This window comes from Myxocyprinus asiaticus, chromosome 9 (genome assembly GCF_019703515.2).
Source record: "Myxocyprinus asiaticus isolate MX2 ecotype Aquarium Trade chromosome 9, UBuf_Myxa_2, whole genome shotgun sequence".
Lineage (NCBI taxonomy): Eukaryota > Metazoa > Chordata > Actinopteri > Cypriniformes > Catostomidae > Myxocyprinus > Myxocyprinus asiaticus.
Genome location: NC_059352.1, coordinates 18,678,056 through 18,692,853, shown reverse-complemented (window position 1 = coordinate 18,692,853; position 14,798 = coordinate 18,678,056). Strand labels below are relative to the sequence as shown.

The 14,798-nt window shown below is 37.6% G+C and overlaps 2 protein-coding genes across 7 annotated transcripts in view; one reads left to right on the top strand and one right to left on the bottom strand.

Annotated features, from left to right (window-relative positions):
• Nucleotides 1-14,798, bottom strand: part of LOC127445710 (fibronectin type III domain-containing protein 9-like) — a 123,671-nt gene that overhangs the window by 8,261 nt on the left and 100,612 nt on the right. The window lies entirely within an intron of this gene.
• The window catches only part of LOC127445706 (sodium/hydrogen exchanger 7-like), a 64,129-nt gene that overhangs the window by 42,339 nt on the left and 6,992 nt on the right, over nucleotides 1-14,798 (top strand). For 2 of the 6 annotated variants that reach the window (XM_051705932.1, XM_051705931.1), the window contains 3 exons: nucleotides 2,866-2,929; nucleotides 4,066-4,148; nucleotides 8,878-8,983. In XM_051705932.1, coding sequence (XP_051561892.1) covers nucleotides 2,866-2,929; nucleotides 4,066-4,148; nucleotides 8,878-8,983 — 253 coding nt within the window. Of the gene's footprint in view, nucleotides 1-27; nucleotides 816-1,571; nucleotides 1,660-2,865; nucleotides 2,930-4,065; nucleotides 7,335-8,877; nucleotides 8,984-14,798 lie in introns of those variants that run through there. The other 4 variants (XM_051705929.1, XM_051705930.1, XR_007898038.1 and 1 more) reach the window with 3 other exon arrangements.

Genomic DNA, 14,798 nt, shown 5'->3' with positions numbered 1-14,798 from the left:
ACAAATGTCCTGGTCTTTCGTTTTTAGCACTTTTTTCCACACAAACATCTCTACTCCTGGTCTGCTTCTACTCATAATCTATAAAGTCCTTCATCACCTCTTTACAAGCAAGTACTTCCTTTGCACTCAGATGTCTTTGCTTAGTCGTTGGTCTCCCTGATGTGTCTGCACTTTTGCTAATGCTTGTGGGTGTCACCTTTTGAAGGAATTTGTATGTATGTGGGAACGATAGAGTTGGGGACCTCTTCCCTCTCTGCTGTCGCTCCAATTTTCACATTGAGGTGAGAAATCTTCACACAAAACTCACTGGCAAACACTCACCCTCCTGACAGAACACTACTGATGAGTAAGACCAGGGCAGCAAAAGCACATTAATCATTTGATATTGATCAGCTTCCACTTATACCTGCATTCAAAACAAAGAATCTGCAGCCCTTGGTTTGCTTGGTTCAAGTACCTCTGCAGCTGATAGCAAGAGTTGCTTTGACTATATTGGAGGAAGGAAATGCTGACTGTCCACCACACACTTTTGCTCTGCATACAAGCAACCGTGTGCTTACTGTGTGAACTGTGGTTAGGTACGGGGCTCGCTACTCTATATCCTCTCTATCTTTGTATGTTTTCTTTCCTTGATCTTTGCACTGCCTTTTTGTCATCATAACCCCCTCTAACGACCTTGTGACCCTAAAATGTAGCCCACCCTCCAGCCTGCAGCTCCATTCACAAGGCCAGCAACAAGCAGCAACAAAGAGACAAAATGTAATCTTTTTTTAATTTTTTATTAGAACAGAGCGATATTTGGCAACACTGTCGACAGCGACGGCAGGCGCAAAGATGTGGGAATGGTGACAAAGTTGAGACTAAATTAAAGAGAGCGTTCACCCAAAAAAGAAAATTGTCTCATTATATACTCATCCTCATGCCATACCAGATAAGTATGACTTTCTTCTGCTGAACACAAACAAAGATTTTTTTTTGAAGAATATCTCAGCACTGTAGGCCATAGCAATGCAAGTGAAGGCTGGCCAGAACTTTGAAGGTTTAAAAAGCATATAAAGGGACCATAAAATTATTCCATATGACTCCGGTGGTTGAATCCACATCTTCAGAAGCGTGTGGGGACATAGAGCTGAGATATTCTTCTAAAAATCTTTGTTCAGCAGAAGAAAGAAAGTCATACACATCTGGTATGGCATGAGGGTGAGTAAATAATGAGAGAATTTTCATTTTTGGGTGAACTATACCTTTAAAAAAAAATCAAAGCTATAATAGCCTTGACCACTGGCTCTCTGCTTTCCTTTTACATTCCAGCTCTTTCAAACTCTTTCAATATTATCCCTTCTCAACCTTTAAGCAATCTTTGGCTTCAGGCTTTTCCTTCTACTACACGGGTTCAAGCTCCCTCTTTTTCCCCTTTCCCTATATAGCTTTCACGCGAGTCCCCAGTGGTGGAGTTAAGCAAATCTCCCCTGATCTCTACACAGAGCTCTAAGCCATATTTCTGTTTGGATGGCTCAAGCCCCCTTGCTATAAACCATTGGAGAGGAAATCTCTTGTCTTTTGTTTCACAGATAGTACTCCTCCAGATGTGGTAGAAATAGCAGCAGCTCGTTAAAACACCAAGTCTGTCGCAGATATTCGTCAATGGGTTTAGGAGGAGTATGTTATCCTTTTTTTCCCTTTGCAATTTAAATTTAATGTTGTCCACCTATTGAGATATTCTTGCTGACTGTGACTGTGAAAAGATAATACATTGAGTAAAGGTTTTAAGTGCCAAGACAGATAAAAAGTCAGCTTCTTCTGTTTAAATTGGCACTTGTCCTCATGGGTGTCACTAGAGTTGCAGAATGCCTAAGCATCTGCTTATCTTCAAACGAAGTCTAACTTGACAATGAGGTCTCTGTTGATCCACAGGGTTTAAAAGGTAGCCTAAATTCAACCTAATCATATCCAGTGTTTTCAATGAGATTGAAAATGAAATTCAAGCCATTGGATTAAGAATCAGTAAATGTATCCACAGTAAAGGTCAAAGTGAAAGTTCACCTAGTGTATCATTTATCTCAGCAGAGTTATCTCACCCCCTCTGAGCACTTAAGGTCTTCTGGGTTCTCATATTTCAGGTATTCAAACTAGAATGCTAGATCATGGGTGACTAATAATAACACAAGGCAGCAGTGTGTTTCTCACATTCGGATGTGGTTAGAAGTAGTTGGAAAATGCATGTGACCTCATTGCGCTCATAGTGCAAACGCAATCCTTCTGAATGTGTTCGAACAACAGCAAAGTGCTGCCCGCTGACCTGTCAATCAACTGCTGCTCTAAAACAAAATTTTTAAACTTTAAAAAGCAATTACATGTACATGCACAAAAACTTCACAGAACTTTATCAGTGTGTCTGTTACCGCTTTTAAAAGATTCAGCGACTTACTTGTTAGACTGATTCAAACTGATAATGCATGCATTTGTGAGTGGTTTTGACCGAGTCATTAAAAGAACCGGCTCAGAAGAGTTATTTGCTAACAAAATGGATTACACCATACAAAAATGGCACTATTGTTTGTATCTCATCACATTCATTTGTGACTGCAAACTCACAACAAAAACACATCTTAAAATGTGTTTCCTTATGACGTGGAACTGTAGATTCTGTATAGCATAGCGGTGCAGAAAACATTGAACATTGCAATCAGCATGATCTGTGAAATAAGATAATGAGTGCATGTTGCGCTTTTATATTTTCATCATGCTGCTGCTGATTTTGGGCTTTGGTAAAAGGCCACGTTCTTATTTGGGGTCAATTGCTCATGTCATGGATGCACACAAACAAACAGCCAGAGCATGACATGAAGTTTTTATGTCTTTTAGAGTTGGAGTGGACCCTGATCAGGATCTTCAGTCTTGTGGGGACAGCTTCCAGGTTCTTCAGGGAGTAAGTCTAAATGTGATTTTCTCTTGCCACTGAAGCTTTTGCTTTCACCATTTTAGAAGTGTTGATGGTAGAACAGACATTACATCAAACAAAAATCAGTGGATCAATACCCAGGTATAGAAAGCAAAACTGTGCTCAAACTCTCAATGCTCAAACATGACATTTGTGGGGCTTGCAAAGGCATGGTTTGAACAAACCTCTAGCCTTAAGTATTCACCATTGTGCCATGGACATTAGTGTTACCTCAAACCATGTGGCTTATTGAAGAAACCAGCCTGCCAGCAATGCTTCTAAAGATAAAGGACTGTAGAAGACCTTTAAAAGCAGTTGCTTGTCTTTACACAAACAGCTCTGACATTTCTTATCTGTTAGATAGTACAGTGTGTCAGGACTTCTGCCAGTGCTGTATTTGAAACCCGTGTGCGTCTCTCTGAAGGAGTGTGTGTATACATGCAGCGATGCAGAGAGAGGAGTTGCTTTATATATCACAAATTGTTACTCGAATTAGAATAGCAAAGCTAATTGGGAGTGGATGCCTTGGAAACTAATGACATGTCTCTCATCCTCCTGGTTTAAATTAGTTCCACAATAGCACAATGACAAAAATCTGATCACACAAGTTTAGATGTATATGATGTACATAGCATACACCGCAAAATATCTGATCTTACAAATCCATTGTTTAGCTTTTTTTAATTAAGTGTTTTTTCTTCTTCTTTTTTTGCTCTGTCTCTATCATACACACACACACAGAGTCACACACCTTCTAGTAACAGTGATCCTCACTGCAGTATTAACAGTAATGTAGCAAGCTTAGATTGGTTGAAGTATAGTGTTACTGTGAGCTTGCATCTGATAGCATTAATCTTTAATCTCTTTAAATGCAATGTTAGAAGCTGCACTCATGAGTTTACATGAGTTTGAATAAACGTACTGAGCATCTGGAGAACAGAGTGCGACTTTTTGAAGTTTCACAATATGAAATTCAGTGGATGGATACAGAAATTGTTTTTATTATAGGTCACAGGTTGAGTAATTCCATCCATCCCGTCCGTCTATCCATCCAGAATTGTATAAATGACCAAAACCTATATCCAGGGCTTTAGATTCACTTGTTGTCATATTTCTTTCTTCAGGATGGGAGCCAATCAGAGGGGCAAAGCAAGACCAAGCAGGAGAGCGCCTGGCTTTTCAGACTCTGGTACACTTTTGACCACAAGTATCCTTTCAGGATGCCATTCAAAACACGCAGTGGCTTTGTCATTAAGAGCTCAAGCACGGGCAGTGATTCCTCCCCATATCCACTCTTTTCACAGCTCCACTCTATTCATATTAATGACGCATATTAACAAGACCTGGTATTTTTACAGAAGTGGATCTGGATGAATATAAATGTGGAGTGAGATTGAGGAAATGATGAATAATTCCAGTCTGTAATAGCATAGCTGTTTTGATCAGTAATTGAGATTCTCTGAGACATTAAAGGAGTAGTTTACCCAAAAATGAAAATTCTGTCATTTTTTACTCGCCATCATGTCGTTCCAAACCCGTATGATGTACTGTCTTCCATGGAACCCAAAATATGTTATGAGGCAGAAAGGAGGAAAGGATACAGGTTTGTAAGAACACGATAATGAGTGAATCATGGTGGAATTTTCATTTGCAAACCATTCCTTTAACTGTACCTCGAAAGTCCTGAACTGACAGACCTCACCCTGCTAATGCTTCTTTTACTCCAAAAAACCTACTTTTCCCCAGCTCAGTTTGAGCTCTGCACCTCTACAATACGAGCCCCTGGAAATGTCATTATGTTCGTTCTTTATATGGAAAGTTAAATGAAATGACTGCAATCCATTTTCACAGAGGAAGTGCAATCTGTGATTCTTGAGATCTCAGCAGGGCCCCTCAACTGTAATTATTTTGTCTTGAGTGGTTTATAATAGAAAACGGCAGACCTTTTGAGTTTGCCAGTCTTGAGTGGTGAGAGGAACAGAATAGCATAAAAAAGCATGTGGTTACTGGAAATAATGCTCAAAGGTGAAAGTACCACACACATACTTTCTTCCACTCTTTTTAAAACACTTCCTGCACAGCTGTGGCTACCATCTCCACATGTGGTGACTCACAGGCCCTCGAAGCTTGTGTCAGACGTTTATTAGGGTCTCGGCTTAAGTTTTGTGTGTTTCTGTGTATGTACAAGTGGGTTGTGTTACCTTGTTGTCAAAACAGGTATTTAGTTCCTTTCCACAACCCTTTTGAGCATCAAGTTAAGTGTGTGTGTTTGTGTGCTTTGCAAAAGGCCAGTGCTATTGGGTTGGCAAGCAGCCTGTTGTTCATTCTCTTTGGGTACTGGACCATGCTGTTGGACATCCTACAGGGATATTTTTTCAGAGTGTATATCTGGCAACCTCTCTTTAACTCGACAGGGGGCATTCTGTTCTTTGGTCCCCCTTCCAAATCTATCACATGGTGTTCTTGGGTTCAAGCCATTAACACTCTATCGCGCCGCCTTCAATTTTATCCCCGTCTGTCAAAATAAGAAACTCGGCATTGCTGCCAAATGTGCACTTGCTGTCCTGCATGGATCTGTGTGCTGGCCTCTCTGTCAAGGATTTAAGAGGATAATGATCTGTTTACTCCATGTTCATGAGGCTGACAATCATATTGGTTCTTTCCATCACATTCGTTGCCATGCTAAATAAGGAAAATTCAATTTTAGGCACTTCTGTTTCTGAGTTGTTTGTATTGGTTTGTTTTTCTTAGCTCATGGTTGAACGTTGGTTCAAAGGTCATGCAGTCAATTATGATTTATGGCTGGTATGAATTGTGTAAATGTTTAAGAGTTTGTTCACACAAAAATGATAATCCTGTCATCAAATGTCACCCAAATGTCTTTTAAAACCCAGAATCGGCATATCTTTTTCTTGCATGTTATTTTGTGTGTTGTATTTGGAGGAAAATGTGGTATTCTTCAAAATGTAAAATGCTTTAAACAGAACTGAGAATACAACACTCTTGTTGGTAGCTGAAATGGTAACACTTTACAATAAGGTTCCAGGCTTCTATTTTCGTGAGTGCACAAAGCGCAGCACAATGCGCTACGACTGTGCGCAACATCTTATCCAATTTTCATGAGAGCGCTAATTCTTAGTGCAATTTTCGTGCCAGCGCACGCGTGGGTGGGAGTTTTTGCGCTACAGTGGGTGTAGGCGCGCAAAATGTGGGTGTATTGAATGTAAATGAAGTGGCTCAAAGCGCAATTTGCTGTTTTCCTAAGAATTTGGTCATTGAGCTAAGATGTTTCATACCACCTCTTAACTGCTAAGTCCAAATTCAGTTCCTGCATTTGCAGTTTGGAGATTTCACCAGCAGGTGGTAATAAAGTTCATGTCCAAATTCTGAAAGTACAGAACATCAAATTATGTCCCTTTAATCGCTGAAGAAGCCGTTTGTTTAAACAACAAATTGTGAGATTTGTGTTAAAAATTCTAGAATCCATGGTTTATTTTTCAACTATTATAATTTGTTATATATTATTATTATTGTATATTTACAATTGTATTTATGATTTCATTTTGACTAGTAATTTTCCACCAGTTGTCGTAAAATGATTAAGTCACTGCAAAAGGGGCCGGTGGAACAAGTTGGAGAGAGTAAAAATTTTATTATATATTTGTTTCATTTGAAGTGTAATTTGAATTTCGAAATATATTTTGGTTAAATATTTTCTTGTTTCAATAAATGAATAAAAATTTTCAATCAACTGGTAGAAGTGAAGTGCGCACTGATACAATCACTGTTTATACTAGTCATGATTTGTGTGTCAGTAGATAAAAATGATTAATAATAATGAATTTAAAGGCGCATACATCCAAATTCTGACAAGAATCAAATTTTCCATGCGTATAAAAGGAGCATGTCGCTGTCATATAAATATGCCCGACATTCATCAAGGATGCAGAACGTAATTTGTAATTCTTCTAATTAATTGCATATAGTCCACTTACATTGCCAAATTCTTATTAATGTGCTGTCTTTGTTTAAATCGTTGGTGCTTGTGAGAATGGACTATATTATAGGACGTAGACGTTGAATAACCAGAGAAGAATCTCAGAATTAAATAGCACTTGGTCACACCTTTTGTGCGTTGCACGAACGATTTCGCCAAACCCACTTGCGCTTAGACTTAGCACATACCAGAACTTCATGGCCGTGCCCATTGACTTTGCACTTATGACTTAAGGCATTGTCTTGCGCATAACGCTTGTGCTCTTAAAATAGGGCCCCCATTTGTTAACATTAGTTAACAACATTTAGTTAACATGAGCTAACAATGAACAATACTTTTACAGCATGTATTAACTTTTAATGTTAATTTCAACATCTACTGCAGTTATACATTTTTTTTTTTTTTTATCAAAAGTTGTATATGTTAACATTAATGTACTAAGAACTAACAATGAACAATTGTATTTTTTATTAACTAACATTAAAAAAAATTTAAAAAATGCTGTAAAAATATATTGTTCATTTTTAGTTCATGATACCTAATACATTAACTAATGTTAATGAATGGAACCTTATTGTAAGGTGTGACCACTGAAATATTAATTTAATGAACACACATGGATTGGGGGTTAGGATTATGGTTACGATACCCCTTAATGATTCTGGTTCTTTAATGGTTACATTATTGATTCTTCTAGTACTTTTGAGCAATAAATATTTGGAAATAAATAAGTGTCATTCTTATTGAATTTTCTGCCCTCCACAGCCTGTTACCAAATGGTAACAGACTGCGGTGGTATTTTGTGATCTGTATGTTTTGCAGTGTAGATTCAACAGACTATGAAGAGTCATTACATCAGACTATACTGTTCATGCTGCTGATTCAGTAGCAGTTTTACAGTGCTGCTTAATAGTGTTGCAGGAAACACTGTCAGAGTTTTTTGTCATGGTTATCAGCCCGCATTCGCGGAACAGTGCAAGGTTGAGAACATTTAACAGAATCGAAAGTCATAAAGTAATTTGGTTTTGTTATTTATTTTTTTTTTCTTCTCAAAAGTGAAGCGGTTCCCAGCCCTAGTTGGAGCGTCTTGGACTTTGTGAATAATGTTTGAATTCTGGGGAAAAATGCAGAATTCTGTGTGACCAGGTATAAGATATCATTAGCTAGTGTGATAACCTTTGTAAGCTGCCAATGTATGAAGAGGTCTTGTGCGTTTGTGCTGATGTCAAGGATTTGTGTCAGAAGATTCCAGGACCAGAATAATACAGTATAAGATACCTTAAAGAGCACCTATTATGGTTTTTAAACGTGCCTAATTTTGTTTTAAAGGTCTCATACAATAGTGTTACATGCATCCATGGTCAAAAAACACTTTAATTTGCTCATAATTTAAATTGCAGCATTACCTTTTTTTTTTCCCAGTGTCAAAAACGACTCGTTCAATGATCCGTTCTAATGTCCCAGTCTGTTGTGATTGGTCTACCGCTTAGTGTAGTGTTTGAGGGCGGGTCAAAGCTGTTCGTGAGCAGCCAATGAAGACCAGAGGTGTTTTTTTTTTTTTTTTTTACCAAATTATGTAGGTTAGTACAGGAAGTAAGTCTGGAATTACTAACGACTTGTTTCAGGTGTTCAGAATTGGTTCTTCCTTTTGGGAGTCAATAACTCCATTTGTCATGCACTTTGATTTTTGAAACTTTGCAGACTTTTTTACATTCACAAACAGCTACATAACACACTACATGAAAGATAATATTTGAAAAACCATAATAGGTGCTCTTTAACTCTATTATGTACTATATGAAAGTGAATTTAAGAATCCTCATATGGCAATACAGATTCGTAAGTTCCTGGTTCATTCCAGTTGCTGTCTGACATAGGCACTTGAGCTGATGAGATCATAATTAGACAACACTCTCTATTCTCCTTAACCTAAGCACATTTACTTGAAGCCTATCCTGACACACAGCGGCCCTCCTCTGACTTCCACCCTGCCGGCCTGCTGTGGTCCGCTGGCTCGCTGTTTGACCAGCCCCCAGGCTTATGAGGTAAGCACACACATTAATGCACTCATTGTCAGTAAATGTATTTAAATACATTTTAAAGTTCAGCTTTGTATTTATAATAATCCCCACCCCCCTTTTCCTCAGATTTCTCTTATGTCTTCATGCTAATGGTTGACCATTGAATTTAATAATGGCAAATGATATGGACACAAAATTGCTGAAACTTTTTATTTAACACATTTTACACAAAATATTTAGGAACTAACACATGGGGTTGCCAACACTTCTGTTAAAGGAATAGTTCACCCAAATATAAACATTTTGTAATCATTTACTAATCCTCAAGTCACAGAGGTGGGTAGTAACATTCTACATTTACTCCGTTACATTTACTTGAGTAACTTTTTGGGAAGAAATTACTTTGAGTATGTTTCATGGTGGGTACTTTTCACTCTTACTCGAGTAAATTTCTGATTTTCTTTTTTTTTTTCTACTTCATTGCAATAAGTAGTGTTCCTGCCATTACTGGTTTTAATGTAATAAGTGTTAATAAATGCGTAACTTGTGATTTTTGAACTAGACTCTTAAGACAGTGGAACTTCACAGTTGCATGCTGTCACTTGCGTTCAACACTACAGCAGCAAATGCACAAAACAAACATGTCTTCACACAATGCCTTCATTTGCAGCTAAAATTGCAGCTCCAACTTAAAACACGTTGAGGTAAGTTTTGTGTTATGGTGATATTAATTTTCAGCGTGAATCTGTAACTGTGGGCTCTAATGACCTCAGTTTCTAAGTTTGCATTTTTATATCAGCACTGCAATATATCAGTGCCTACTGTGTAAATCCTTGTAAACATCCATATTAAGTGCAAATGTTTTGCCCTGATTATCGCTTTTGTGACCATTTCTGCATATGCAAGGTTAGCGCGTGCACAGCATTTGACAGATGCGGGCTGGTTTGTCTTGTGGACAACAAGCTTCCAAACACAGAGAAAAGGTGCAATTTACCCTTAGTGTAAAGAACTAATTATCTAAATTCTTTCGACACTGAAAATGATGGAACTACACTGAAATAAATTCATGCAGGATGTATAAGGCTGTGAAATAATGACAGAAGGCATGAATAATGCATAATCTTACTTCAGTGTATAATTAAACATATGTAACTTGGGCTGTGTGACATTGTTCACGTTTTTCACCTTAATAATTACTAGAAAATGGTTTCCAAACTTCTAACTGACAGTTTCGTCCAAATCTGAGGTGCATCCTTAAAGTGATAGTTCAGCCTATATATATTATATCATCATTTCCCTGCCCTCATGTTCTTCCAACCCCGTAGAACTTTATGTATTCTGTTGAAACCAAAAGATGTTAGACAGAATGTTAGCGACTGACAGTCTGTCACCATTCCCTTTCAAAATATGGAGGGGGGAAAAATCATGCAGTGAAAGTAAATGATGATTAAGGTTAGCATTCTATCTAACATCTCCTTATAGAAATCATTTTTACAAAATTGAAAATTCTCACATTTAATCACCCTCATGCCATCCCAGATGTGTTTTCTACTGCTGGACACCAAGATTTTTAGAAGAATATCTCTGCTCTGGAATGGAATTAAAGGAATTCAAATGACACTGGTTCAATCTATGTCTACAGAAGGGATCTGATAAGTGTGGGTGAGAAACAGACCATATTTAAATCCTTTTTTACTAATAAATCTCCACTTTCACATTCTTATTCTTGTGTTATTGGTGATCCAATTCTTTGTGCATATCGCCACCTACTGGGCAGGAAGGAGAATTAATAGTAAAAAAAAAAAAAAAAAGGACATTATATATTATTAAAGTTATATATTTATCTGTTTCTCACCCACACCTATCATATTGCTTCTGAAAATCACTAGAGTCATATGAATTAGTTTTATGCTGCCTCTGTGTGCTTTTTGGAGCTTAAAAGTTCTGGTCACCATTCACTTGAATTGTGTGGACCAACAGAGCTGAGATTCTTCTAAAAATCTTCATTTGTGTTCTGCAGAAGAAAGTCATACACATCTGGGATGGCATGAGGGTGAGAAAATGAGAGCATTTTAATTTTTTGGTGAACTATCCTTTTAATTTGATGCATGGAAGAAATAAGCCATATGGGTTTGGAAACAACATGGTGGTGAATGATGACAATTTCCATTATTAACAATAATATTATTATTATTATTATTATTAATCATTCTGTAATGCATGCTAAATGTGTATCATGTACTGGAATATAGGAGAGTAAACATCCATTATGTTATATGTGAAAGTAACTAGTTACTACTTTCTTACTCAAGTAATTTATTACATTATTACTTCTACTTGAGTAACTATTATTTTTAAGTAATTGTACTTGAGTAAAGGTTTTGGCTACTCTACCCACCTCTGTCAAATTGTTAAAAATACATATGACTTTCTTTCTTCCGATGAACACTAAAGGTGAAATTTTGACGAATGTACTGGTCGTTCTTGTCCATGCAATTACAATGAATGGGAACTTGAGCTCAAGTTTTCAAAAGCATCATAAATGTATCATATAAGTGGTGCATATGATGTGTGCTAAATTTTAAGTTTTCTGAAGTCACTCAATACATTTTGTGAGAAATTATTGACTGTAGATCTGCACTAGCTTCCTTGGCACCTTCATTAGAGAAGTAACAAGGCCCAATTCATGAACAAATCCTTCTTTTGAGTCAGATTTTTTCAAAGAATCGATTGAGCATGATTCACTCACAATGGTTAATTATGTCATAATTAAAAATTCACTGATCATTTCAAATCACCCATATGTTGGCTGATTCATCAGCCTGGCCAACATACACTCACCGACCACTTTAGGTACACCTGTACACCTACTTATTCATGTGATTATCATCCAATCGTGTGGCAGCAGTGCAATGCGTAAAGTCATGCAGATATGGGTCAGGAACTTCAGTTAATGTTCACATTAACAATCAGAATGGGGGGAAAATGTGATCTCGGTGATTTTGAGCGTGGCATGATTGTTGGTGCCAGACGGGCTGGTTTGAGTATTCCTGTAACTGCTGATCTCCTGAAATTTTTACGCACAACGGTCTCTAGAGTTTAATCAGAATGGTGCCAAAAACAAAAATCTGCTGATTTTATGCACTGCACTTCTGCCACACGATTAAATGATTAGATAATCACATTAATAAGTAGGTGTACAGGTGTACCTAATAAAGTAGTCAGTGTGTGTACATTGGTCTCTCTGTGCTTTTTAGAAAGTAGCTCTTTCTGAGTTTCTCAACAGCAGTTTGGTTTCCATAGTTTGCTGTCTAATGTTATTGCGGCTCTTTAAAGCCCTGTTTGAAAAGGGGAAGAGAGAAAGACAGACGCACAAAAGCACTAGGGCTTTTAGACTGGACACAGAGCAAAGGAAGACAGACTCAGTGTACGCTCAGTCACAAAAGAGCCTTTCATTGATGGCACTCTGATAATCCTGAGCCTGAGAGGCATTCCGTTCCAATATCTCAAGCATGGAGAACACTGCTATTCACAGCAGTCAGTGCTCCATTCATTTCAGCAAATTCCCCTATTCATCACAATGCTCATACTGTAGCTGGGCCTGATTGGCTGAGCATACAAGCACCTTACAGTCCTTCATTGTGTTGTTGGGCCACAATGAGCTAAATGTCCTGAAGGGCTGCTTGATCGCCCACCTCTCTCCCCCCAACACTGTTATCCCTTTCATAATGGCAGCGAAACGGTATGAATGTCAGCAAAGAGCAATTGTTATCTGTTTTCAGAACAATGATAAACATCGTTATACCTCAGGACATGAGTCATAATGTTTGTCGTGTACATCCTCTTGAACTGGATCAGTCTCTCGAAATGCCCCACTGTGTGCGTGTGTCTCTGTATCTATTTCTATTGCTCTTTCCCTGTCTTGATTTGTTTTCTCTCTTTAGCACTCCTAAAAGCTGCCATGTACACTGGTGGCCAGAAGTTTGGAATAATGTACAGATTTTGCTTTTTCAGAAGGAATTGGTACTTAAATTTACAATTGAAGTGGCATTCAACTGATCACAAAGTATTGCCAGGACATTGCTGATGTAAAAACAGCACATCACTATTTGAAAAAAAGTAATTTTTGATCCAATCTAGACTGGCATGTCTTAAGGTCAATATTAGGTCAAAAATGGCAAAAAAGAAACGGCTTTCTCTAGAAACTCGTCAGTCAATCATTGCTTTGAGGAATGAAGGCTATACAATGCTTGAAATTGCCAAAAAACTGAAGATTTCATACAAAGGTGTACACTAAAGTCTTAGTGCCAGATGGCAGATGTACAACTAAACAAGAGGATAAGTACATCAGAGTCTCTAGTTTGAGAAATAGACGCCTCCCATGTCCTCAGCTGACAGCTTCATTGAATTCTACCCGCTCAACACCAGTTTCATGTATAACAGTAAAGAGAAGACTCAGGGGTGCAGGCCTTATGGGAAGAATTGCAAAGAAAAAGCCACTTTTGAAACAGAAAAACAAAAAGAAAAGGTTAGAGTGGGCAAAAAAACCGACATTGGACAACAGATAATTGGAAATGAGTGTTATGGATCTTAACCCCATTGAGCTTTTGTGGGATCAGCTAGACTGTAAGGTGTGTGAGAAGTGCCCGACAAGACAGCCACATCTATAGCAAGTGCTACAGGAAGCGTGGGGTGAAATGTCATCTGAGTATCTGGACAAACTAACAGCTAGAATGCCATTGATCTGCAAACTTCTCATTGCTGCATGTGGAGGATGTTTTGATGAGAACTCTTTGAAGTAGTTTAAGTAAAAAAACAAAAAATTCAAATTATAATAGTCATTTTGCACGTTATTAATGTCCTGACTATACATTGTGATCAGTTGAATGCCTCTTTGGTGAATAAAAGTACCAAATTCTTTCCATAAGAGCAAAATCTGTTAATTATTCCAAACTTTTGGCCGCCAGTGTATATCTTTAATGTAATTGAAAATGAACTATCATTTTATCAAGTCTTTGTTCTATGCTGTTCCTCCACTCATTTCACCACAACTCTCCCTTTGTTTCACTGTCTCGTCTAGGTTAAAAAAAATGTTGGTTCCCATATTCACTTTCTTGATCTGTTTATTAGTTGCTAGCTCATTAAATATTTATTTCTTAATTTGCTTCTCTTTTGTTGTTCTTAATTTTGCTGTTTGTTCTTTATTTTTATGTTTTGCAAGTTGAGCCTTTGTTAATCTGTTAGAAATGTATAAAACAGCCATTTTTCACTGAAATTTCCTTTTTGTCAAAGTCTTTTGTGATGAACTGAAAGTTGGTTTTCAGTTCCTTATGCAACTAAAGGGCATGTTATTTTGAGGTGCAGAAGTTCTCTTGTTTATATTGGTTAGTTTATGAAGGATAAGGGATAATGTGAAGTAAGTTGGCCATTATCGCAAAAATAAACCTTGACACAAAGCTTGCACAGATTTGTACAAAATTAGTTGACTGGAACGGCTATCAATTACACAGTTTAGTAGGGATTATACAAAAATATTTGTCCACAGAATGCCACGATGGACAAATCTGAACCAAGTGTTCTAGAGAGCCATGTAATAAGAGATAAGAAAGATTTAAATTATTATTAGTGTCCGCATATTTTTTTTGTCTTTGAAGCTGATGTAATTTCTGCGACATCAGCGCAACCAAACATAATTGCAAAAATGTTGCTTCCTGAATATGCCCCTTGCATGCAGTTGTTCAAACAGTAAGATAGTCCCGCCCCCAACTCACGCCATTGGTTAAGTAATGTTGTTGAGGTGGGTCTAAGTGTGTTGCTCAAAACAAACACCAGCGTTTTT